Source organism: Balaenoptera physalus, assembly GCF_965194825.1.
Source record: "Balaenoptera physalus genome assembly, chromosome: 5".
Classification (NCBI taxonomy): domain Eukaryota; kingdom Metazoa; phylum Chordata; class Mammalia; order Artiodactyla; family Balaenopteridae; genus Balaenoptera; species Balaenoptera physalus.
Window position 1 is genome coordinate 48,953,782 of NC_138884.1, and position 26,732 is coordinate 48,980,513.

Sequence of the window (26,732 nt, forward strand, 5' to 3'; positions counted from 1 at the left end):
TAAAACTTGCACTGATAACATTTTAAATCTCTAAATGAGAGTGATTTTAAAAGTGCAAACAGCATATTGCAATGACATACATTACAATATATTTTCGTTATATACACTTATACATTGAAATATGTATTTCATAGCGCTAACAGCATCAGTTAACACTTATGAAGTGCTAACTCTACACCAGGCACTCCTGTAAGTGCTTTGTGTATATACTAACTCATACCTCCTCATGACAGTCCTAAGAGATAAATTCTATTATCACCAGCATTTTATACCTAAGGAAACTGACGCACATGAGGTTAGTATGTCTGAAGTACCAGAGTTGGGACTTTGAGCCCAGCTCCCGAGCTCAGGATCTTAACAACTGTGTGGTCTTTCCTTACACTAAAGATAACAAAACACAGAGGCTGAGGTTCCAGAGACTACGTAGTAAATAAAGAGTTATGACAGCAAAGGATTCTTCTATTTTAAAAAATATCACAGGCAGGAGGAACTACCGACAGGTATCAGTATCTCAGGGAACTTACTGAATTCAACATGCTGCGGAGCATTCCCAATAATAAAAAAGCAGCTTCTGTGCATACGTTATGGATAGAAGAGACCACAGTTCCACTGGAGGCAGGCACTCCAAAGATAAATGTCCAAATGGAATCTAAATCAAACTGCAGAGGTGAAAGTGAATAAAGATTAGCCATTGCCAATTTTTTTCAGTAGAGACCCTCAAAAGTTCTAATATTCTAAAATTTCTTTGAAATTAATTAGTTTTTTCCAAAGTGAGCAATGACAAAGAGATAGAGACCTAGCACTCCTCCCTCCTATATTTTAAAACTCATTTTTACATTTACAAGACAAAGTGAATATTATGTACCATCCTGTCTTAGGTATCTATGTTAAAAACATCATTTTCTTTTTTTTTTTCCTAAGGAAAACAAACAAAAATAAAATACTTGCTAATTAGCTAGGCGATGAAATTAAAGAACTGATGGTTTTAAGCAGGATCTTTTTAAAAAGCACATTGAACTTACTCTTTCCCCCGCTCTCAGCAATGTTCTAATTCACTTTTAGGTTACATACAGATGAAGATTTGACAAAATAAAAATCAGTTTGAGGAGATTTATTCATAGTAGTTTTATATAACACTTTATGACTATGGTGTCATGCTTATTTTGAAAATTACATAACCAACCAAACTCTGCTAAGCATGAATCTGTACTGTGACTTAATGTAAGGGTACAGACTCAGCGTTCTCATTTAAAAGGTTTTGTCAATGACTAGAGTTGATTTGAATAGCATTTTGGCATTATTATGGAAGTATAACTGAGTTTAAAACTAAATTCCTATGTCTTTGCAGTGCCACAAACATGAACTATATAGAGATATCCATGATAGTCTCAGATTAGAAACCAGGTAAAGCCTTACTGTTTTCCTAACGTGGACATGATCTATCATTAAGAATTTAAAAACATTTTTCTAATCAGACTTGTACTAAGAATCCTTCCATACCCACCCAATTTATGGTATGTACACTATTCCATTTTTAATTCTACAGAAATTATATTTCTGGATAAAATCACGTTACTCAGAAGAATTCTTTTGATCACCATTAAAATATCATCCAAAGTCTTCACGCATATATAATCATATAGAGTAACCATAAAGAGAAAAAGACCAAATAGGTACAAAGGACTTCTTTTTGGGAAAATTTTCTATGGTACTTTCCGATTTTTATGTTCCAAATCAAATCCCAAACGTGAGAAAGGGATGGAACCGGTTGGTTTTAATGTGATTAACCCATGACCCTGCGGTGACTTTCTGACAAATGTAATTACACTTACACTCTACTAGATAATTCCTACCTGGCAACCCTGCTTACATCGGCTGCTGATGACAGGCACACTGACCTGCAGGTTCTCAGGCAGCTCACTAACTGGCTGCTGCAGAAACAATGCCATGAGGAGAAAATAGAGGGCAGGGACATTAGTGTGTTTAGGAAGGAATGACTGAAGAACCGGAAAACCAGGAAAATGACAGGCATCCCGGTTAATCTCCCTGACAGTCGATCTCCCACCAGCACTCCTGCCCACGTTGAATCCTGAGAGAAGAGGAAATAACGATAAGGACAAAATTAATAATCGATTACCATGCTACATTAACACAGAAAGGAGTAATTCAGCGTATGTGACATTTCCATCCAGAACATTCACATTAATATAAGTAATTAACTACTCAACTGTTGAATTAATCTTTCAGTCAAAAGTTTTACTTTACTATCTCTGTGACTTTGGCAAGCCTGTCTATTAGGATACAGGTCTCAAAACATAGCTGAGGCAGTCAGATACAAGAGGTAATATAAATTCTACTCATTAAAAAAATGACCTCCAAAGAGCTCTAACATTTCCCTAAGAAGAAAGTAATATTCAAAACAGCCAGAATTTAGGATGCTACCAAAAAATGTAACTTAAAAATGCACCAAAATATAGTTAGTATATTTCATTTGTCCTGAAAATCATGATAAACTAATAACCTTAAATGATCTATGAATCAAGAGACAAGACAAAATGAATATGCAAAATAATCTTTCCTCACAACATGATCTGTAACTCTGCTGGAAAGCTGTCTGGCAGTGCGATAGCAAGTCTGAACCCACTGTCACTGTGGTTATCTGAACATCCAAAGTCCGTTCTAGAACCACAGCTCTACCAGGAGATGATCACTGCTTATTAATGTGGCTAATAGCACCAGCCTTTCTATCAATCCTGTTTCCTCCGTTACATAACTAACTTTGGGAAACAACTCAAACATCTATTTCTTTTGCCACCCCAAACCTAGTACAGTGCTCAGTACAGAAGAAATGTTGGCTAGAGATTCAATGGAAAACTTTTGCAAACAGCAAGATGAAAGATGGACTTTTACTCTGAAACAATTTTTATTTCAAATGAATATTCACATTTTTTTCCAAGTTCTTTTTTCTAAGATGAAGTAAGCACATACTTGTTACTACTTAAAATAATGAAAGAGAAATTTGTATCTAGGTGGGTTTTTAAATAGTTCATCCAAATCAGTTGCTCAGTGTGATATGAATTAATCTTCTACAGCATGCTCTTCTAATTAACAAAAAATTGGACAGCAAATTACCAACCTCTTTCATGTATCATCTCATTTCTTAGACAATGAGCATGTGAGTAAGAAACTGCTATTATCCTTTTTATAATGTAGAAAATATGCGATTTGTTCAAAGTCATAAAGTTAATGAGTGGTGGCAGTAGGACTTGGAGCCTGTAAAGCTATACTGTCTCCGTTGGCCTTCTCAATGACATTGCCACATTTCTGAAAAACTGGCTGCATTAGGATGCTGGGTGATTTTTGTTTGTAGTAAATTCTAAATGAAATCATGAATATAAAAAAGTCTGAGCCTTAAGAAATCAAAAAACATAAAGTGGTATTTTATACATTAAGTAGGAAAAGAAATTTTGATCAAACTATATGTCCTAAGTGAAAACCAATACTAGCATTTATTTTCCTTTCCAAATTTTCACACTCTATTTCCACCACATAATTGATCTTAAGGAATATCTAATATGTTATTAGCAATTAAGCATTAATTTAGATTCAAGTTACAGCTACATGGAAGGTATTTTTATAAAGAAAAATCTGACAAAAAACTAACAAATATGAATAAAACATTCAAAAACTTTAGGTTGTTCATCAGATCAAAGAGAAATAGAATCAAATGAGATGATATATCTATATATACGTAGATATAGATATACATCCATATATATATACACAAGTATGTATGTATCAGATAGATATTCAGGGAAAATTATATTAAATTGAATCAAATTTAAATTAAACTTAAATACCTAGATTTCTCTTTTAGAACCAAAGCAGCATATGCAATGTACAAGCAGGTATCAATGAAGCACAAATAAATTCTAAGACATGAAGTCAGGTAGGTCAGATAAGTTAAAAGCACCTTTTCCTGATATTACTGAAGTGATGTAGGACAGAAAAAAAGGACAGAACTGACTGTCAGAAGACAGATACTCAGACATATTACTGTCTGACGCAGGAACCTTATATATTTAACAGTATTATTTTCCTAATTAGAGAGAAATTAATTCTTAATGTATACTCATTAGGTTTATTTCCTATAATATATAACTTATATACCATAAAATACATACACCCGTGTCTGGAATCCTGAAGGCAAGTGAGGTGACATATGTTAAATAATTTTGCAAACTGCAAAGTCCTAGGTGAAACTCAGGTATTATTTTGGCCTTCAGTGAGAAGCAGTGCTGTCAATTAGCATTTAAAACTCTTACATTCTCCGAACTCACGCTGAATTGTGCCTTTCACTGTTTATTCTCTTAGTAGCTACTAGCTACTATTAAGGTCAAAAAGCTAAATTTCTTGCTACGAAACTGTTTATGACACTTGTTGGCTATATGTTTCTCCCAGAGTCAATGCAAACAGCAATCTATTTTTCAGATCATAAAAGTCTCTATAATGATAATAATTTAAAATGCATTATTTTAAAGCAGACAATTTTCTTGAGAAAACATTTCACAGTGAATTTCTTTCTTCATCACAAAGTTCCTTGAGACGTTTTTCACATGTGAAATAACAAAATAATCCTATGGTGTAAGCTCTGTCTTCCTACCATTTGCTTTAACATTTGACAAAGTAGTGCAGGCTGCACCTAGGCATTGATACTTGAACATTTTTTTTTTTAACAGATAAATAACATGTTAAATTCTGATCCCTAATTTCTCCACCTGATAGGGTAAATAGTTATTCTTAATGCTACTGCAGAACACAATTATATATGATTTTAATGTTATAAAGACAAATATATTTTTTAAATACTTTAAGAACTGAATGACTATAATTTTCAATAAAAACATTATCTTAAATATATATTTTCCAAAATAAGATCATTAATATGAACAGAAATATATACCAGTTCAAATAAATCTAACACAGGAAACTGTAATTTTCTAATATTGTTTAAATGCTCAGTTCCGTGTTGAAAACAGCATAGAACCAGTGAGCAGAGAATAAGGAGCTTTGGCTGAAACTTCCATGAGCTTAAATCTTTGTGTGGCAGTATAACATAACTATTAAAAGCATGGGTTTTGGAGTGAGTGACCTGGATTCAGATTTTGACACTTCTTAGCTGACAAGTGACTTCACCACTATGCCTTGACTTTCTCATCTGTAAAATGGGTATTTATATATCATAGTGTTACTGTGAAAATGAAATAAGTTACTGTGAAACTGAAAAGTGTTTGTAACTGGTACAGAGTAAACACTCAAAATATTATTATTATTAATTCAGTTCTGATAATTTGCAAGTTATTTATAGATCAGAAAGGGGACTATAAAACAGAAAGAAATCATAAGGAATTTACTTGAGTTTTCACATCTTATTATCCTGTCTCTCACTTCAGTTTGATTTGCAATTAAAAAAGCCAAATTTGAAACTTTTTATGCTTTTTACTCTATCATTAATTAAAATTCATGACTCAATGGCTGTTAGATAAACTGAAGAGTATAAGCTTACATAAGATTTAAAAACAAAACACAACAGCTTATTTCAAAGCAGCCGACTGTAAAAGTCCCATACCTAATACAGTTCCGATCTTATTGGTTAAGACAGAATCTGTCTGTTCCAGCCACCCTCCACCACTGAGTCCTTCCTTGAACTTGATGAGAATAGACTGATTACTCAGTAGGACGACAAGAATCCTCATGGCTGCCGTAACTGTGGTGGAATGCAAGTGTTCTTCCATAAACATCATAATCCAGTCAAAACCCAGCGTCCTGACCAGCTCTTCACAAGCTCTATACAAAGATAGATGGATTAAACAAAACAAACATTGATTTAAAGGATTATGATTTCAAATAAAAAGAAATAAGACTAGTTTCATTCTTGAGATACGATAAACTTCAGGGTTTAAAAAAAAATCTATTAAAAGTCAGTGGCAAATCTTTCTTTTGTCTACTATGAATTAACTAGTAGTAGCAACTATTACCATCAATGCTCAAAAGATTTTACTTACTGCAAATTAATGCTTGTCTTTTCTTTAGATGTGTAAACCAGTTTTAGTAAAATATCTAGAAGTCTGTTCCTCAAAAGTATAAGATTGGCAGATACAAGACCTCCAAACTCTTCTTCAGTTCCTACAATGAAAATAAATACATTAAATTGCCCTAGCTGATAAACTAGGATAAAACATCCAACACTGTTCTAGGAAATCTCACTGAAACACATCTTTCAGAAAACATTTTCTCTAAGAGTACTTTCCACTCAAGTGAACAAGAAAAAGGGTCTAACATTTCTCTTTAGAATCTGAAAACTGTTCATTTACTTAAGACATTATCTAAAAAAGTGATAATAAAGACTGTGAACCCTTTTTTATATTAATATTCCCTTCTCCTACCAACAGGGGTAAAGTAATCAAACGAGGATCAGATGAACAAAAATAACAATGCAAACCCTTAATTTCTAGTCTTTTTGAAGGACTTAAATGGTTAAAATTTCCAGATTTAAAAATGAAAAGAGAAAGCATAAATTATTCAATAATTATAATACATAAAGTAAAGTGAGAATTAAATAGCACAGACGAGAGGGAAAGGCACACAAATACACAGGAGAACTTGGGGAGGAAAGGAAGGAAGACAGAAGCTTACGGTTCTCAATGGATAGTACTGGAAGCACAAGGGACTGGGATCAATGGCCTAGCGTTGCAGGCCCACCTCTGCCACTAAGAGCTCTGGGTTAATAAGTCACAATCCACATGCTTTCTTTCCTTTATTCTACAATTGAAGCTCAGGCTAAAGTTTAATGACCATGATTATATGCTTTTACTTGTTTGGGCAAGGGACTATTTTTACCTTTAAATAGTATCTTTTAAAATGCTAACTTAGTGCCTTAATCATTGGGAAGGGTGCTTTAAGCTTACCAAGGGGAACTCAAGATTCCCTCCCGCTAACAGGCACAGGACTGGTAATTTACAAATTGCCTTGTTGACAAATGGAATGGACAACCTAAATTGACAAACGAATTACTTCCTTCTAATAAAATGACAATCCACATAGAAATTAAGAATTCTCCTTAGTTTTTATGCCTATTTTTTTCACTGTCAGTTATTTCCCGCTAATTTTCAAATACAGTTTAAAACAATTAACTCTGGGACTTCCCTGGTGGTGCAGTGGTTAAAAATCCGCCTGCCAATGCAGGGGACACGGGTTCAAGCCCTGGTCCGGGAAGATCCCACATGCCGCAGAGCAACTAAGCCAGTGCACCACAACTACTGAGCCTGTGCTCTAGAGCCCACGTGCCACAACTACTGAGCCCACGTGCCACAACTACTGAAACCCACACGCCAAGAGCCCATGCTCCACAACAAGAGAAGCCCGTGCACTGCAGCAAAGAGTAGCCCCTGCTCGCCGCAACTAGAGAAAGCCCGCGCACAGCAACGAAGACCCAACACAGCCAAAAATAAAAAAAATTAAAAAAAAAAATTAAAAACAAACAAAACAAAAAAAACAATTAACTCTGAAAGAAATTTCCAGGTTATCTTCTTTCCATTCGAACTGATGCTTTACTCCACATTGCACTGTCCTTTCATGCAACTTATTTTATTTTGCATTAATTATTATATCACAGTTCAGCATTATTTAAGCCATTTTTTTGGTAGGTGTATCCTGAATACTATGTAAGCTACATGAAAGAAAAAACTATGGTTTTAATTTTTTGGAACATCCCATTATAGTTAAGACGGTCCAGTCCACCCAATTAAACAATCAAGGTCATATACTAACAAGACCAGCAATATGCTTCTGACTTTCTCTATTCTTTCAAATGGCAATAAATTGATGAGGAGAAGACTAGTCTAATCAACTTGGCAGATCAAGAGAAAATTTTCCTAATTTATACATCCCTGCTACTGTGCTCTTGTCAAAAAAAGTTTACAGCACTAGTTGTAGTTACTGAATTCAATGGCCAGCAAGAAATACGGAGACTAGAGAAATATTTTTCCTATATATATTTTTTATACTTGAAATAAACATGTTATACAGTTCTAAAGATTTTAAAAGGACTTTCCTTTTTTTTTTTTTTTTGGCAGCATGGCACGGCATGTAGGATCTTAGTTCCCCGACCAGGGATCGAACCCAAGCCCCCTGCAGTGGAAGTGTGGAGTCTTAACCACTGGACTGCTGGGGAAGTCCCAGGACTTCCCTTTTTAATTCCTATTTACTTGCCTTATATTAATTCAGAACTTAGAAATAATCTTTGTATATGGTAGAATAGTGCAGTGGTTAAAAGCTTAGAATGTTGGTTTGGACTACCTGAGTTCAAATGCAGTGGTATGATCTCAGGTACGTTTCTCTTAAACTTTCTGGGTCTCAGTGGCCTCACTTTTTGTAAAACTGTGATAACAACAGGACCAATTTCACAGGACTGTTATAAGATTATATAGAGCACTTAACAGTGCCTGGCAAATATTAAGCACTAAATAAGTGTTATCCATTGATTTGATTTATATGCTTCTCACCCACTGCTAATTTGCTTCACCAAAGAAGTATCAACATTCTTCCAAATGGTAGGAAGTAAGTGGTTACTGGCCTTATATTCTGCTCTATGATTTGTAGAAGTCAGCCTCTCAAATCTCTGTTTCTCCTTTGAGAAACATAATTACACCACTTTCTCTTCTTATTCATGAAGCACCAGAGAGGCTGTGCTCTGACTGACACAGCCAACGTGGAAGAGAACGCCCAGATGGATAGGGTCGTAAGAGTTTTAAAGGAAATCATTTATGTGACATAATTTGGGAATAATGTAACAGGATAATAATGTAAATAATGCTGAACAAATATAAAATATTGTGAATTTAATTACAGGTTAATCTAAAGGTCCTTTTGATGTTTTCCAAGCAAATCTCCTGTTCTAGAATACACAACCGGAAAAATACATTCTAACAAGAGAAAAATATGCCTCAAGGGAGGAAAGTTTTTTTTTTTTTAAAAAGTGGTTGTCATGGGCCCAGGAACTACAACTTAAGAAAATTTTATTCTACACTTACATAAAGTGATTCTAGTAAAATGTTCTTTCCCTCAATAACTATTAAATATTTAACAGGGAAATAAAAATAACTGCAATATAGATACAATTCACTTTAGCAAGAATCGATGTTTCTGAAGAGTTTTACATAAATTAAAAAAAATAATGTTCAAAAATTAACTGGAAGAGTTTATTATTTAAAGGAACATTGCTATAAATCCTGTAAAAATAGGAAAGGTTTTATTTTTAAAATAAATTCACACCCTATTCAATTTGTAGGTAATTCTGTACTTCTGCATACTGTAGAGGCTTGGTCTAAGACAAATACATCTGTGAAAGACCAAAAAAAGTAATGTAAGGAGAAAAGTAATATAATAGTGTCACATATAATTCAGGTCTAACTTGTGTCAGAAGAAAACAGGGTATAGTAATTAGGTTCCAAGCTCCAAAATTGACTCACCAGTGTCAGGTTTCTCTTCATGGTTTATTTCCATAACTACAAATTTCTCACAAACTGCAAAGGTTGGTAAAGTAGAAGAAATAAACTGGCCAAACCTTTAAATACAAGAAAAAAGAGGTTATAGATTTTATTTTTTCTCTCTCCGAAACAAACAACAAAACACTAAGAAACAAAAAGCAAAGAAATGGAAACCAAAATAGTACTTCTTATTTTAACTAATCTTTGATTGTATTTCATTTGCTTCCCCTCAAACTGTTGCAGTTAACATTATATATGCTATAACGTTTTAAAATACGTATAGGGAAAAATATACTTCATCAGAAATATGAGTCCTTTAATGCACTAATCCAAATTTCAAAAACCCAATGGTATGATCCAAATTAAAATGTCCTAACATTATCTATATGGATCTACTGTAGCCTAGTAGTTAAGTACTTGGGTTTTGGAAACACAGGTAAGATTAAAATCCTAGCTCTAACAGTTTTTAATCATGTTACTTGGGGCAAGTAGCTTAACCTCTCTGGGCTTTAATTTCTTAATTTGTAATGTAGAGAAAAATAAAAGCCTTGATAGGTTTCAGTGATAATTTCAGCAAAGTGATCATCATAACACCAGGATAAGACCTAAATAAATATTGTTAATAATAATGACAAGCTCCAAAATAATTTTTAAATTCCAGTTTTAAATCTGTCACCAAGTTAAAAAAAATGCTTTCAAGATAACTGTATATAAAGTGAGTGATTTATATGCTACACCAATTAGAGATTAGTTTACTGGGAATACTCTAGCAATAATGTGTGATTTCACCTGTGATACCTGAACAATTACATGACAAGCAGTGATTAAGTCTAATTTAAGCAGTTCTCTACTTGGAAAATATCTTAGGTAGTTTTTTAACTTCCATTTTCAGTCAAGATGAGAATTATCACGTGCCCATTAGAACAGTTCTACATACACTCCATAAATATGTCTTAAGCCATATTTCACACTGGCAGCAAAATAATACTCATATAAAAGGTCTGAATATACAACAATAAAATACCACCATCAGTTTGGGTGATAGAGAACAAATACAAAAGACATGGCATGTCCGCTTTGGGTGTACGTGCATGTGCATATGTGCTTCTGCACATATACCTGAGAAGTAGCAAGGCTTGGGGAAGAGGGCTGTGGACCAAGAATTCCTACACTGAACATTTTTATGTCCAGGACAATCAGCCTCACTGGGCTAATTTTAACAACTTTTCTCACCAGAATTCTATTATTCCTAGTGGCAACAACTGGCTTTGCAAGATACATTCATGTTTTCCATGCCTTACAAATATCTTGAATTGTATTAACTTTACACGTGTTACCTAGGCATAGGAACCAATTACGTTCATCTCAATCATCTTAACCTCATTGGTACTTTTAGTTAACAAACAAACAAATACAGAAGTTTTCACTACCTGAGCAGATCATTGCTGTTGGGAAAACCTTGCAGTAAGAAGCTCAGCACATTACTAATAGCAGCAATGGTAGGCTGGGATAAAGACATATCTCGAAGAGTCAGTAGTAGCTTTGGGATTAGCTGAAATTCCCTCATTAACTTGGCATTCTTTGAAGCTTCACTATAAGAGAAAGAAGATTTTATACACTGTACTAGTATCTCTTCTATAACTGAACAGCTAACAATTTAGGTATCAACTAATACCTGGACTCCGTGAGCAATTCAATAAAGTGTTCAAATAAGGAAAGATGAAGTTCATACGGTGCATGGAGCCAGACCTATAATAAAATAAAGAACAGTGGTATATTTAGGGTTAAAAATACCCCAAGTCCCAATCCAATAAGTGCAAATGCAGCACATATAACTTATTTCACTTAGGTAATTAATTGAATATAACCACTTTATTAGTTTTTATTTATTGTAGCCCTTTAAAACTGCTTGTATATAGGACTTCTGGTTCTGTTCATAAAGAGATGATTGCTGTGGAAATTACCCTCCTAGAGTAAACAACTAGAAAGGCAAGATCTATAGAAAATTTCTCTGGAATCAATGACTGAATACTATTAGCGAATACTGAATACAGTATACTGAATAGAATGAATATGGAATACAAAAACTGAATGACAGGAATCTTGTGTGGGTCCCAAACTAGAAATAACCACTGCAAACTGGCGCAGCAAACAACTCCTAAAACTCACAAAGGGCTGAAACTACTTTGCACTCCCACCAACCAGTATAGAGACTTCATAATACATGGGAAGGTTGGGTAGAGGTCTCCGAAGTGTAATACCTTAGTAGGGGGGCTAAATTACCACTAAAGATTAATCAAAGTCCACCCTAACAAAGCTTAAAAGCATACCTCAAAAGAATCAAGATAACTGCAATACTAGAGCAAAGTTTAATACCCTTTAAAAGAATAAAACAAAATTTAGCATTCAACAATGTAAAATTTAGCATCCAATCAAGTTCCCAAGAATGCAAAAAAAGGGAAAATATGAGCCATAAGTATGAGAAAAAACCCAATCATTATAAATAGGCCCAGAAATGACAGAGATGATAGAAGTATTGAGATGTTTAAAAAGCTATTAAATATGCTCCATAAGCTAAAGAATGTAACAAAAAATATGAAAATGATGAGGAGAGTAACAGAAGATAACCAAGATCCAAAATGAACTTCTACAGGTGAAATAAAATATTCAAAATGAAAAACATACCAGATGGGACTAACAGAGGATTAGACACTGCAGAAAAAAGTTCAGTAAACTTAAAGGCATAACAACAGAAACTATTCAAAATGAAGCATGAGAAAAAAATACTGAAAATAAATGACTAGACAGAGTATTAGTGACTTGTGAGACAAGAGCCAGGAACCTAAGATACGTGTAACTGCAGCCCAAAAAAGGTGTGTGTAGGTGGTGGCGCTGGAGGGGGTGTGGGTGTCGACCAGGGAAAACAGCTGAAGAAATGATGGCTAAAAAATTTCCCATCTGATAAAAAAGACAAACTCACAAACTTAAAAAAGTCAACAAACCCCAGGCAGAAGAAACATAAAGACAAGGGAATAACTGACAATTTTAAAGTATGAAAAGAATAAAAATCATCAACTAGAATTCTATTCTATGCAAAAATATCCTTCAAAAAAGAAGGAAAAATACTTATTCAGATGGGACAATTTATCACCAGTAAACCTGCACTACAAGAAATGTTACAGCAAGTTCTTCAGGCAGACATATCATTCCATTACAAGATGGAAATCTGGATCTACACAAAGGAATAAAGAATGCCATAAATACTATTTGCTGCATATACTATGTGGGCGACTATAAAAAATTTTTAATGCCTTTAAAAGATAATCGACTATTTAAAGCAAAAATAATACAAATATTGCGGAGATTATAAACATATAGTAGTAAAATGTATGACAACAATGGCACAAAGGACAGGAAGGGAGAAAGGGAAGGGTACCATCGCAAGGTTTTTACACTATCGGTGAAGTGGTATAATGTACTTTGAAGACAGACTGAATTGTTACACATGTATATTGCAAATTCTAGGACAACCATTAAAAAAGAAAATGCTTGGATGCTATTACAATTATTTTACTTATATTGTCAAATAGCTGTTCTAAAAATAGGGTAAATTAAGTATTTATTGACCACTACAGTTTGGGGTTATTAGGAATACCATATGAAGCCACAAAGGGAGCAGAGTACTATAAAATGAAGCCAAAATTTGTCAAGCAACTAAATTTCTGATGTTTGTATATTGAATTTCAGTCAGAAATCTGAAACTAAAGATACTGTGTCAATTACCAGATGTATACAAAGCTAGGCTTATTAAGTAGGTCTCCTTAGTACTCTCATAATCCTCTCTGCATACCTTTATCTCTGTGCTTTCACAAAATTTTTATTGTCTATTTGCTTTTCTCTTCTAATGCACTAAATGCCTTGAGGCATGGACTCTATCTTTTATTTTCACATCCTTAGCACCTAATATAGTGCTTGGCTCAAACATATTCAATAATTATTTTCTAACAGAATGAGAGGTCTGTGTATCAGAACTTTGCATATCAGGCTGAGATACGTGTATTTTATTGTGTAGGAAAGAAAAAGCACTGAAAGTTTTTTAATAAGTTATATGATTATATCTTAGAAAGAATGAGGTTAAAAAAATATAGGATAGATTGAGGAAAGGGAGAAAGAATTGATCATTATTTTAGTAAGAATAGAATTGATTAGGGCTTGGATTAGGATGTAGCAGGAGAAAGAGAAAACACAGACTACATGAAATGTGGAAGCAGAATCTATATGACTTAATATGGGCTGTTTATAAACAGTGAGGAACGAGGAAGCTGATTTTTCAATTTCAAGCCTCAGTGAATGGGGGGAATGGTGGTGCTATTAATAGAAACAGAAGTTAAAAGGAAGCACTAACTTGGGGAAGGATGTTAAGTTCAGCGTAGGTGTTGCCGAGATATAAAAATGGAAATGTTGAGGAAGAAGTTAGAAATAAGCCTGGAATTCAGATATCAAGCTAAAGATTTAGGTTTGTGAGTCACCTCTGTAGAAATGAGGCTGTGGGACTGGGTGAGAATCTAAAGGAAAGAAAACAACAAATAGGGCTTCCCTGGTGGTGCAGTGGTTGAGAATCCGCCTGCCAATGCAGGGGACACGGGTTCGAGCCGTGGTCTGGGAGGATCCCACATGCCGCGGAGCAACTAGGCCCATGAGCCACAACTACTGAGCCTGCGCGTCTGGAGCCTGTGCTCCGCAACAAGAGAGGCCGCGATAGTGAGAGGCCCGCGCATCGCGATGAAGAGTGGCCCCCGCTTGCCGTAACTAGAGGAAGCCCTCGCACAGAAATGAAGACCCAACACAGCCAAAAATAAATAAAGAAATAAATAAATTTAAAAAAGAAAAGATGACTACTATCTTAAAAAAAAAAAAAAACAAATAAAGGACAGGATAAAGCAGCAAAGGTGGACACTTTTATACAAAGTAATGAAAATTCCATAACCAGAAAATTATGGGGAAAGTAGTGAGCAAGATATATGAACCAGGAGAGTGATGCCTAAAAGCTAGTAAAAGAACTAGGAGATGCAAGAAGAGGGAAATGGACTGCATCAGATGCTGCTGAGAGCTGGGGGTACTGAGAACTGAGTAGAAGCCATGGATTTTTATTTAGAAGAGGGCTCCTAATAAGCTTTCAAATAAAGTTTCAGAAAAGCAATTCGGGCACACAGTCTGTTTGTTAGGGATTTACAATAACTGACAAGATCGAGCTTATAAGAGTTACAAAGAAGAAGAGTGAGGGCCAGACATCACAGCAAACACCAAGTGTTAGGCACCATTCTGGGTGGTAGGGATACAAAGATGAAGATAGACATGATCTCTGCATTCATAAAGACCTCAGCCTCACAGGGGGAGATTTTATACAGTGATGAGTGTGCAAAGTGCTGTGAACAAGAAATGAAATGGAGAAAGATTATGAAAAGAAAAATGCAAGATTAAGTGGTGCCTTGAGAGGACAGAGTGGAAGCTGTTATGGTAATAAGACAGTAGAAATAAAAATTTTGCTATTTTGGCAAAAAGAATATTTTACTATGCAGCTACTAGTAACCAAAATTTCAGGTCTAGCTCCTATTTATTGAGGAAAAGTTACTATCAAAATTTTTTGATGAAAATATGTTTGCCTCTTGTAATGCCAGTGGCAACAGCAAACGGGCTATAGTTAGGCATATGCGTTGCACCATTTCAGTTCCATACTACCTGTAAAATGGAATATCTTTGGGAAGAAGGAACACAATCACTACCCTATTTTGTATATTTTACTAATGACATTAACATGAGCATCATAAAATTTTAGAACATAAACACATCTTAGAGACAAAACTGTTTAATAGTTAACTCTATCAATATACAGAATAAGAAATCAGTTCCTTGATTATATATTACCAGTTAGTGTTTATATACATACTTCAAAATCACAAAGTAGATCCTGGAAAGCAGTTGAATTTGGAATAATGGAGGTCTCGTGTCCACTGTCAACAGTTCCCACCAAGGAAAAAGTTAGATGGAGAATGTGGCTGTTAAGAAGGGAACGTTTCTTCTTAAGCAGCATTGCCAGCAGCTAAAAGAAAGCAATACCAAATGCCTGCTGGTCAATCATCATATACACATATACGTACACACACATACACACACACAAACACACACCGGAGAACCCTAAGTAGAGCAATTCCTGAGACCTCTACGCTGGTTTCTAAATTTTTACTATGACAATGCAACATCAGAGAAAATCTGAAAAGCAGGGTAATCCCATCATCCTCTTATTAAAATATCCACTTTTTTTTTTTTAAACATCTTTATTGGAGTATAATTGCTTTACAATGGTGTGTTAGTTTCTGCTTTATAACAAAGTGAATCAGTTATACATATACATATGTTCCCATATCTCTTCCCTCTTGCATCTCCCTCCCTCCCACCCTCCCTATCCCACCCGTGTAGGTGGTCACAAAGCACGGAGCTGATCTCCCTGTGCTATGCGGCTGCTTCCCACTAGCTATCTATTTTACATTTGGTAGTGTAAAAATATCCACTTTTACATAAACTCTATTCACACAGAAATATTTAAATTGTTGCCATCACGTGTATACAATTTTCTACTCTTGTTCTCTACATAACATTTTATCCAAAGGATTTTTTTTCTTTTGCAACCTAGTTTCCGTAATTACAATTTTAAAAGGTTGAATGATATGTGAGATGGTTATAGTATTATTAGTCATTCTCGTACTATTGGAACGTTTAGATTATTCCTATTTTTTCATGATAAACAATGCTGCAATTATCGTTTTGAAAGTTTTGTAAAACAAAACATCAAATTAGATAATTAAATCTACAGAAAACACTACAGTAAACAGCTTATCTACTACCAGTGAACTATTGGCTAAAGTTAGAGAAGGCATTTGTACTTCATCTACACTAGAGGAATTCAATCTTGCTCCAAATACTTGTTTCTCTTCCTATAAGTAACTTTCTGCCTAAACCTAGTAGAGGTTGTAAATACGTGAACACAACATATTTTTAATCCCACATGTGTTTTCAGGACTAGTAATGGCACACAGTGGCTCTCACATGCCCTAGGTAAGTAAGGGGGCGAGGGGAGTAAAAGATGACTGGGTGTGGAGGGGAGAGACGGGGTTAGCGAGGAGAACTCTGGATCTATTACCAATTTGGCAGTCTCTAGAGCAGGTGGTAATATGACCCTATTTCATTTAATTCCTGTTTCCACAGAAAAAAAATAACTCCAACCTAACAACTTATATTCTCACTCGAAATATGTTAGTTTTAATAAAAACTACCAACTTCTAAAGTTTACTTGGACAGTACTATTCTTCCAGAGTTTGAAACTACATGAACTACAATGAAAATTAGAAGATTTTTAATGCAAAGTAAAGTGAAGACCAAGCTTTATGGTTACAAACCTGGTAGCCCTTGATTCTTTCCATCTCCTTGCTGGCTAGTGGGTTACTCTTGACCACACAAACCAGGGCCTTGACTGCTGCATACAGCCCTTCCACATCAGAAGCCATGGCCACCAGGCCCAGGATGGCTGCAGCTCCACCAATGTACTGCAAAGTAGTGGCAACAGGCTTAGGAACAAATGTTCTTACTCCTGATTAAAAGACAGTGAAAAATAATTAAAATAAATTCCCCACTGTAAACAAGAACTGAATAAATCATCTTAAGAAATATTTAATTAATTATAAATTATACCTAAAAACAAAAAACCCTTCTATCCTAAAAAAAAAAAAAAAAATTCAAGGTAGAATTTGGGAGAAGGCAATAAATGCTGATATATATACTTTCAGAGAAGAGTTGGGAGTAAAGGAGGGTGTAGAGAAGAGAGGGTTTGAGAGCCAGCACAAGTGTTTCTACTATACAGCTTTGGGCAATGTAAAAACTCAAAAGTACAGAGGCCTTGGGAATATATTTCTGAAGTAAGGGAGAATGCCTTACTAGGTACTGTTGGAGAATAAACTTGGGGAGACAGCAAAAGCACTTCATCTCTGTGAACTGGGGAATGGGATGGAGAAGCCACCCTGGCAAGGATGAAGTATTCCCTATAGAAAAGCCAAACAAAGCACATTCCTGACCACTGCTCAAAGCTTCTCTTAGTTATGTAATCTGAGTAACAGTACATCAGTGACCCTGAAGAGCGTTAAGTATGTGGAAACACAGTACTGGAACTAACTTTGTCAATTAAAAAAAAAAAAAAAAAATTCACATCTACATTCCTAACCTTGTTTTTTAAAAAAGACATTGTTTGAATGTCATTTGCCTACTGATCAAGATTGAGTTTTTAAAAAATAAAGCTAATATGCATTTTATATTTCTGGGTGCTCTGTAGTATCCACAATACTTTCATATACTATGGCACTGGATTTTGAAAGCTACCTTCTAAGGTAATTAGGGCCAGTATTACTGGTTTGTAGATACGAAAATTGACATCCATGGAGCTCAATGTCTGGCTTAAATCCACACAGTGACCGAACAGGGGTTAGAACCTGAATCTCTGAACTCTTCATTCACTGCTCTTTCTACTATACCACAGTGCCGCTGTATTTTTGCAAAGGACACAGGGCAGTGCTCAGTAAATATTTGCTGAATTGAAAAAAGAAAAACTACCATGTGCCTTAGCATAAAGGAAACTTTTATCAGTGCAACATAGCCAAAAAAGAAAAACAAAGTTAAGCGATGTGCACATTGCTGGGACAATAATAATCGCCTGATAAACATGTAGGACGCGGACCAGCACAACACTTTTTGTTTATTTTAAAAGGAACCAATATTCTGTACTGATTTGCACACTAAAATACATAATTGCTAGTTCTGAATTTTAGATGGTCTGATTGGGTTATGTCTCAAAATTCTATCTAACCAAAACAATCAATTCTTTCTAAGCAGACATCGGGTAAGAGGCTCTGCAGCTCTGACTTCTAATATAGTTGGATCCACAGTGCTCCTACTCTGAAGCTCTTATTTCTAGCTCATTTCCAAATAAAAAGCACCATGAGTGTCACCACTGCAGCACCAAACCATGTAACAATAGCAATCATCAGTATTTCCAAGTCTTTACATCTGTCCCTAAATGTAGTGTGACCTTTACCTTGAAATTATGTAGAAGTATACAGTCAGTGCTCATCAGTGTTGACAAAAGAGGGGAAAAGTTAATGGAATTTTATAAAAGATTATAATTTTTAAAGCTGACTGGAGTTTGGGATTGACATTGATCTCTAAATATTGTAAGAACACTACAGGTCAGCACTATCGAATATGAACTTAAACACCACACTCAAGTGAAGAAAGTGAACGCGGATGTGAAGGCAAATAAAGAAGTCTGAAAGACAAAGGCAATTTGACTCACCCAAGTATCCAATCAGAGTAGCCCCAATTGTCCGTGCTGGTCCATTAAGATGCCCTGCTGAGTTGTGTATCAACTTCACAGGAGTGGCATTCTCATGGGAGGAGATGCCTAACTGAAGAATAGGAAAGGGAAAAATGTAACTATACAGGAACAGTCTGAACATTTTGACTAGAAAAGAAAAAAGAACATGATGGGGAACATATCTTTTCTCTCTCTCCATAACAGAATATTAAAAACATGAGTATTCATTTTTTTTTAAATGTGCAAATACTTCCAAAGGTGTGGAAACTCAGAGGTACCTGAGTAGACTCAGTTAAATACAGTCTACTGAGAGAAAGATGGTGAGGGGATCTTGGGAAACAGCCTCAGGAGTCCTTCTGAATGAGACTCTGCTGTGGTTTAAAGGTTCTCATCACTCGCTGCCTCACAGTATTTCTGATTGGTGAATATAATACTTGCTTTACTCCATAGCCAAGTAAGTGTCACATAGATTATCCAAAAGTTTATGGATAAAACATGCCCTGTACACAAAATAAATGTTAAATTTTGCACATACATACACAATGTGCTTTTAAAGCAAATATAAGGCATAGACTTAATTCTGTTGTTAGCGGTAGAATAAATTTATGTAGTTAATATTCCTTAGAAGATTTTATATATATATATATATATATTCACAGGCAAACCTCTGCACAAGAGCTTGTCAATACTTATTGTTCCCAAATCCTTTCCCTTCCAGCCTCTTGATTTCCTTCCCCTTAGCTTTGCCTCCTCTAATCAGCCAAAACGTCTTGTCAAGCTCACTGATGACTTCCACCTTCCTAAACCCGATGGCCAGCCTTCATCTTTCTGACTGCTCTAACACATCTGCCACAGTGAATAAGACTTCTACAACACCAGATTCTCCTAGTTTTTCTCCATTCTTGCTGGCTCTGTAGTCTTTTCTGCATCATCTTCCCAACGCTGTCACACTGGAATGTCCCAGGTCTCCGTCTGTAAACCTTTCCTCATCTCCATCTCCATCTACTCTTTGGTAAGTGTACCCAGTCTTGTGGCCTTAACACCACCTATGAACACCCGTGGCATTCGAACCTCTCCCCTGAACTCAGATTCATATTTCCAGTGATGTCCCCCCCCAAGATGTCTAATATGTTTCTCAAACTTTTGCAAAACTTAATTCTCAATACCTCCCCCACCCCCCAACTATTCTTCCTATAGTTTTCTCCATATCAGAAAAAGTGACTCTACTTTTGCCTCGTCTACCCCACAGGCCTTCTCTTGTTTTATTTAGCCACACCTGCCTCTGTGGCAGGCATGCACTTTCCTCAGGGCCTTAGCACTTGTATTTCTGGAATGCAAACCCCACCTGCCCATACATGCATCTTATTCTCCATATTCTCATGCTTTGCTGCCTCATCTCTTTCAAAAGGCTGCTCCAATTTCACCTTCTCAGTGAGGCCTCCTCTGACCATCCTACTTAAAACTATAAGCTTCTTTCTCTCACCTTTCCTGCTTTATTTTTCTACATAGCACTCTTCATCTTCTAACATACTCTATGATCAGGTTATTTCTTTAGTTATTATCGTATGCCTCTTCCACTAGAATGTTAAGAACCTTAATAAAGGCAGTGGTTTTCTCTTTATCTACTGCTATGTCATGAACAAAATGGTGCCCGGCATTTAGTAGGTTATCCAGAAAAAAATTACAGCCTTAAAAATAGCAATTGTTTCCTTTAGTTTCCTAAAGTTTGATTTCTTAATTGCCAATAAAAATATAAGAATTAATATAAACTATGCACTTGAATTCTCACTCTTCCAAATTAAACTAAATATCTAGATATGTTTTGGCTTAAAGTCAAAGGCAAATAAACCGAAACAATGTATGAAAGGCACTGTTTTTAGCAACCACTCATACTTGTGTGGTGCCCAGAAGGAAGCTCTGGAACATCTTCCCAGTGAGAATCTGCAGCAGCCCACTGGGGAATCAATCTGCTTACCTGTTTAGCAATCGCTTTGCTGTCCAACTTGTTGTACACTTTCCGGATTCTTGCCACTGTTAGGGCGGACACGGACAGTGCATAAAGGCCAAACGACACCTTTTCCTCTGGTACTAATGACACAGGAGACGGGACCACACCTTCGGATTTTGCATCTTTACCTTCAAAAGAAGAGTAATCCTTTTCAAAATCGTTAGTTTTTCTCCTGATCCTAACACAACTTTTTAATTCTTATTATCATTTTTAAATGGGTAGCCTTGAAGATCTTTTAAAGTGGAACAAGGGAGCTAAATTCAAAAACTGTTTTATTTAATTTCCAGCTCTTCATTTATTTCTTTAATTAGAAAATAAGGAAAAGCATCCAGTCATAAAGCTTTACATCCTAAGTTTTACTCTTAAAATATACTTAATATACAGCATAATGTAAAGGAAGAGGAAGAGTTTTAACTGTTAACCAAACAAATCACAAAACACTTCCCCTTGGTTCCAAGGAACAAGGGAATGAAAATGAGTGGAATGTCTATGAGGTTTGTAGCACTAGGTCTCCTTCCCAATGAGAGCCCTCATATATGCCTCTCTTTATTCTTCCAGACAACATGGCAAAGTAGTTTTAAAGCGAGATGGTTTAAGTTTGAACCTCTGCTTTATCGCTTAAAAGCTGTGTGACCTGTACATCGCTGCACCTCAGTTTCCTCATCTGTAAAATGGGGATGAAAACAACAGCCCCCTAAGTCCCATTGTTTTGAGGTGATGAATAAATACTTGTGAAGGGCTCAGAGCAGCTATGTCCTTCATGCATATTAACTTATTCAGCACACATTAAGTGCTCAGTCAGTGTTAGCTATTATCAGACACTATCTGAATCAAGAACCTGAGTGAAAGAGAAATTACTTAGCCATAAGATTATTACCATTTACAACATATTTGTCCCAACTCTTCTGAGAACTTTGGCAGAATGAGAACAAGGGAATGGAAGACAACATTTGGAAAGAGTACTACAAAGGAACTGTAGCTTAACATCAACTCTCTGATTCTAAATTCCTTTTGGGAGAAAGGATAACAGGAGTGGACTGCAGAAAGAGACGAGGAAAACTGATATTAACTGGTCTAACCTAAAGAATACACGTGTGTGTTTTCTAGACCCATCTTTCTTTCCTTTAACCAGAGTAGATATACTTTAAACTGCTTCATGTAATAGGAGAAATGACAGAGAGAAGAAGGCTGGGGTTAGACTGTTAGAAAGTATATACCCACATCTTGAAGCCAACAAGAGAAACTGGAAAACTAGTGACTAGGCATGAAGACAAGAAACAAGAAAGCATAGGATGACCAGTGGAGGAGAGCATTTTGAATAGGAGTGAGTGGTCAATAGTATCATGCTGAAGAAAAGTGGAGAAGGCCCTTTTTTTGGATAAATGTAATGTATAACCTAATCTACACATATGCACTTATTCATGCAGCATCTATAACACAGGAGTTAAGTTTTATACAACTATATGAACAAAGAATATGTTACTCACATGGCATACATACGGCCTGAAAGCTTCCAACATAATTTGGTCCTAGTTCATAAATGGTAGTAACATTTGAAGGAGGTAAAACTTCTTCTAGAAAGTGCGTGGGTCCCAAGCGCCAAACCAATGAAGCAATTTGGCGTTGGGCAGGCGGAGTACCAATGTATGCATAGACTGTGCTAACCACCGGAGGATTGGCAGAGCCTGAGCCCCCGGGAGTACTGTGAACATAATGCAGCTATAAAGAAAATGAAAGCAAATGTGTGAAATTCAACCCAAAACACTTTCACCAGGAAAATAACCACTTTTTGTGTATATTTTCATTATCCCAAGGCCATACAACTTTATGAATGTACAAAAGCTGTTGAGCAGAGAAACATAAGGGCAGGCCAAGATTCTAGAACCCGATCAGCAAGTTGGAAATTTGTAATCCAACTCTGTAATACAGATAAACTATCTAACGCTGGAAAGGACAACAGTCAAATATAGGGATTCTGTTACTATCTGGTTGGTTTGCATACCAAATTAACGATGTTGCTATGAAATTTTCAGGTTGATATAAAAACAGCTTTCCAACTATGATATTCAGGCAGTCTTGAAATTAGTTCTGATACCTTCAGTGTGAGTCTGTTAAATAAAACTGTTCATGCAAAGTGTTTTACAATGGGCAAAGGGCTATAAAAGTATTAGAAAAATAGTCTATGTTATAATTTACACACACACGGTTTAATCTCAGTGAAAAATATATTCTCAGATTTGAAATTACACAGACAAGATGCTTAAATTATCATTCAATTCATTACAATAAATATATAATTAGAGTGTAAGAGGTTAGGAACTCAAGTTGCTTCCTGAAGTACAGGCAGCTCTCATCACTTGACAGAATGAGTAACATTCCCATAGATTGTTTTGTCGTAACACTGTCCTAGCTTCAGATCATATCTATTATTCCATATATTAAAGAACAACTCCCTGTGATGTTAACAGTATGAGTATGAAGAGCAACATGTGACCTAAAGTTGGTTTCACAGGACTGTGACTTCTCACAGGCACAGTCATGACGACGATGTAAATATATTAATGATAAATCTCCTACCTCTCAATTCTAGAAGTTGAGGACACTTTTACTTTCAATGATACTAAAAATAATGAAGGAGCAACCTACTAAGGAATCTACAAGCCCATTTCAAATGCAATCCTGTATACAAAGAAAATAAATGACTATCCCCAGAGTTCATTTTAGGGTTTATCGTACCGAAACACAACGTCACAATAAAATATCATTAAGGAAGGAAATGTATTCAAAAAGGCTGCCCATTTCACTGCTTTTTAAACTTCAATTCACACAAAAGGTAGACCTCTGCTGCTTCTTTTAAGTGATTATCACTATAAAAATGGATACCATCTTTTAGAAGTTAAAGAATTTTAAGAGCTTGCTAGCTCAATTCATTAGAAAGTAACTAGTAGCATTCATTCTGATTCACAAAAGGAACTTCTGATTCTTTACTGGTTGCTTTAATTCTCTTGCCTCTCCTCTGAATACTGTAGTACAGCTATCTAGAGTAATATTTATACATTCATTTATTCAACAAACAATAAGGGAACACCTTATTACTATTATTATCAGGGACTAATCTGGGTGATCTGAAAACAAGGATGAATAAAAACAGTTCCAGCTCTAAAGGAGCACAGAGTCTACTGGACTGCATACAGTAATAACAATGAAGTGACAAAATACTGTGTTCATAATTTATTTAATTTAGGCATCCATCTGGTTTCCAACCATCCAACTGGTTTCTCTCTGGTGAAAAAGCATTTAACAATCTGGCTGAAGCACTGACATATTCACTAACATCTTTAGTACCCTGTAACCCCTCCTTTCGAGTCTTTCCTAATAAAGTGACTTGAATTAACCAGCCACATGACTGTCACATATTGTTTAAATGGGTACTGGAGGTCAACTTAAAATTACGACGGCAATTTAAAACAACACCCCTGCAAACACACATATAGGCAAGCACACCCACCCCTAAACTATCTTATAAAAGCAGGTTGAGATTCATAAGCACGAGTACGCTCACCTTCACGGTGCTGACAAGCTGTCCATCAATGTAGAGGGCTGCAGTGCTGTTCTTCAGCATCCCTTTGCTCATCACCAGAACCAGATGATGCCACTGTCCCTCAATGATCAGTTCTCCACAGCGGAAGCGAGCGCAGCATGGCAGAATCTCATAAAAAGAGGATTCTTCACTAAAATCATCAACTACAATGAAGAGGGGAAAGAAATTAAAAACTTAACATCATCCTCATTCTAACAATTATTCATATCTAGACTTTGACTCTATGTTAAAATAATATGATGATGATGTAAATGAAAATACCCTATTCATTCAATAACTTCACCTAAAACCTAGGATACATTGTGCTTTGTTCTGTTCAAGATACATATAGTTATAATCAAATAAAATTATAATAACTAATGAAATAAAAAATAAATAAAATAAAATAGACAGTAAAGTAAAGTTACAATAGACAACAAAAAGAGATTCGTTGATTATTACCTGTCATGGTCTGTTATAAAAGGTCTTTTAAAATCCTAGTTTGAGATGCATTTGATTATAGCACTGGTTAGAAAAACAACCAAGAAAATTAAAAATTTTATTCTTGCTTTATGCTCTCAATGATACAAGGGGGCAACTATCTGTTTTTAATTTGTGGTTGTACTGCCCTGACCCTTGTCTAACAATAGCTGGTAGTAAGGAGGTGATTTATGGAGTGGAAAGGTATTTTTTTGGTCCAAGTTTCCTGCTTTACCTGACAACTCTGGTGATTTGCTAACATTTGCAATCACTCTTGACTCTAATCTGGCTTGTCTCTGCTACCCTGTATGTTGCCAAATCATGCCAGGAAATAATGGGTTAAGTATTAACTTAATGTTAAGATAGTTAAAAATTAATTTATCTTTAATAAGAATTCAAGAGAAGGTGGGACAGCAGAAATCCAGATGTTAAAAATTCATTCCTTCCCCCACCCCAAGAAAAATTTTTAAAAAGAGCTTATATTAACCATGTACCTTAAAGCAGACCCACCGGTTTTCAGTACAAGCACATATAATATACTGAAAATTAAAAGTTTAAATTATTTGAAGAAAGAATTACAAATAAAATATTCTACTTCTGGAATCTTAATATTTGCATATGCTGAAATGCCAAGATTATTATTATTTTTTAATTAATTAATTAGTTAATTAATTTTTGGCTGCGTTGGGTCTTCGTTGCTGCACGCGGGCTTCCTCTAGTTGTGGCGAGCGGGGGCTGTTCTTTGTTGCGGTGCGCGGGCTTCTCATTGCGGTGGCTTCTCTTGTTGCAGAGCATGGGCTCTAGGTGTGCGGGCTTCAGTAGTTGTGGCACACAGGCTCAGTAGTTGTGGCTCACGGGCTCTAGAGCACAGGCTCAGTAGTTGTGGCGCATGGGCTTAGTTGATCCACGGCATGTGGGATCTTCCTGGATCAGGGATCGAACCCATGTCCCCTGAATTGGCAGGTGGATTCTTAACCGCTGTGCCACCAGGGAAGTCTCCCAAGATTATATTTTTAAATGACAATTCAGAAGATACATCTACTGATGAGTTAAGACCACTACAAAGACAGCATCTTATCCATAGGTGACCTAATTAGGAAGAGACTTGAATAAACTAGGCAAAAAGCAGGGTCAAATAGCTTTGAAAGGTCTAGTGTTATGGACCAAGGGATGAGAATGAAAAGATAAAAGGGTTACGGGTGAAACCAAGAACTGTTCCCTCTCCCTTCCCTGGTTATTAGACTTACTCTTCTTGAGAACTGTAGAAGATATTACTTATAAAAATTTTCTGAGAGCTTCACATTCTGACTCAGGCTTAAACTAAGATATACCCAGCATTCAGTGGTGTGTCAGGATATTGGGTGAGCCAACTGGTTTCTGACAGCTCTTAGTTACCTAGGCATCTTAATGGACTACAGTTGTTCAGAGGACGGATGCTTGTAATAGTAACATCGTTTGTATTACTAAGGTATATGTTACTATAATTTCTAGTCATACACATACTATCGTAGTCTTGAAAATTACATTTAGTGAAAATGATATAGTTAGAAAACACTTTTTGTTGAAATATCCCTAGATCTAATCCTAACTTTTCCATTAAATTCTATCTTCTTTCCAAATTCTCCATTATTATTCACTTTTCTCATTATTTCCCTTTCAAGTCATCTGTGTTTTTTTTTCTTTATTTTTCCTTCTTCT

The 26,732-nt window shown here is 35.7% G+C and overlaps 1 protein-coding gene across 11 annotated transcripts in view; it reads right to left on the reverse strand.

Moving 5' to 3' along the window:
* WDFY3 (WD repeat and FYVE domain containing 3) overlaps positions 1–26,732 on the reverse strand; it is a 270,532-nt gene that overhangs the window by 80,701 nt on the left and 163,099 nt on the right. For 10 of the 11 annotated variants that reach the window (XR_014264054.1, XM_082463207.1, XM_082463215.1 and 7 more), the window contains 13 exons: positions 24,537–24,718; positions 22,462–22,693; positions 20,942–21,102; positions 18,946–19,057; positions 17,003–17,193; positions 15,496–15,648; positions 11,224–11,297; positions 10,979–11,140; positions 9,531–9,625; positions 6,066–6,186; positions 5,630–5,847; positions 1,854–2,089; positions 525–659 (listed from right to left, as the gene is read on the reverse strand). Coding sequence is in view for 10 of the 11 variants with exons in the window: in XM_082463207.1 (XP_082319333.1) it covers positions 525–659; positions 1,854–2,089; positions 5,630–5,847; positions 6,066–6,186; positions 9,531–9,625; positions 10,979–11,140; positions 11,224–11,297; positions 15,496–15,648; positions 17,003–17,193; positions 18,946–19,057; positions 20,942–21,102; positions 22,462–22,693; positions 24,537–24,718 (2,072 nt within the window). In the remaining variant the exon portion in view is untranslated. The remainder of the gene's footprint in view (positions 1–524; positions 660–1,853; positions 2,090–5,629; positions 5,848–6,065; positions 6,187–9,530; positions 9,626–10,978; positions 11,141–11,223; positions 11,298–15,495; positions 15,649–17,002; positions 17,194–18,945; positions 19,058–20,941; positions 21,103–22,461; positions 22,694–24,536; positions 24,719–26,732) is intronic. The other variant, XM_082463209.1, reaches the window with a different exon arrangement.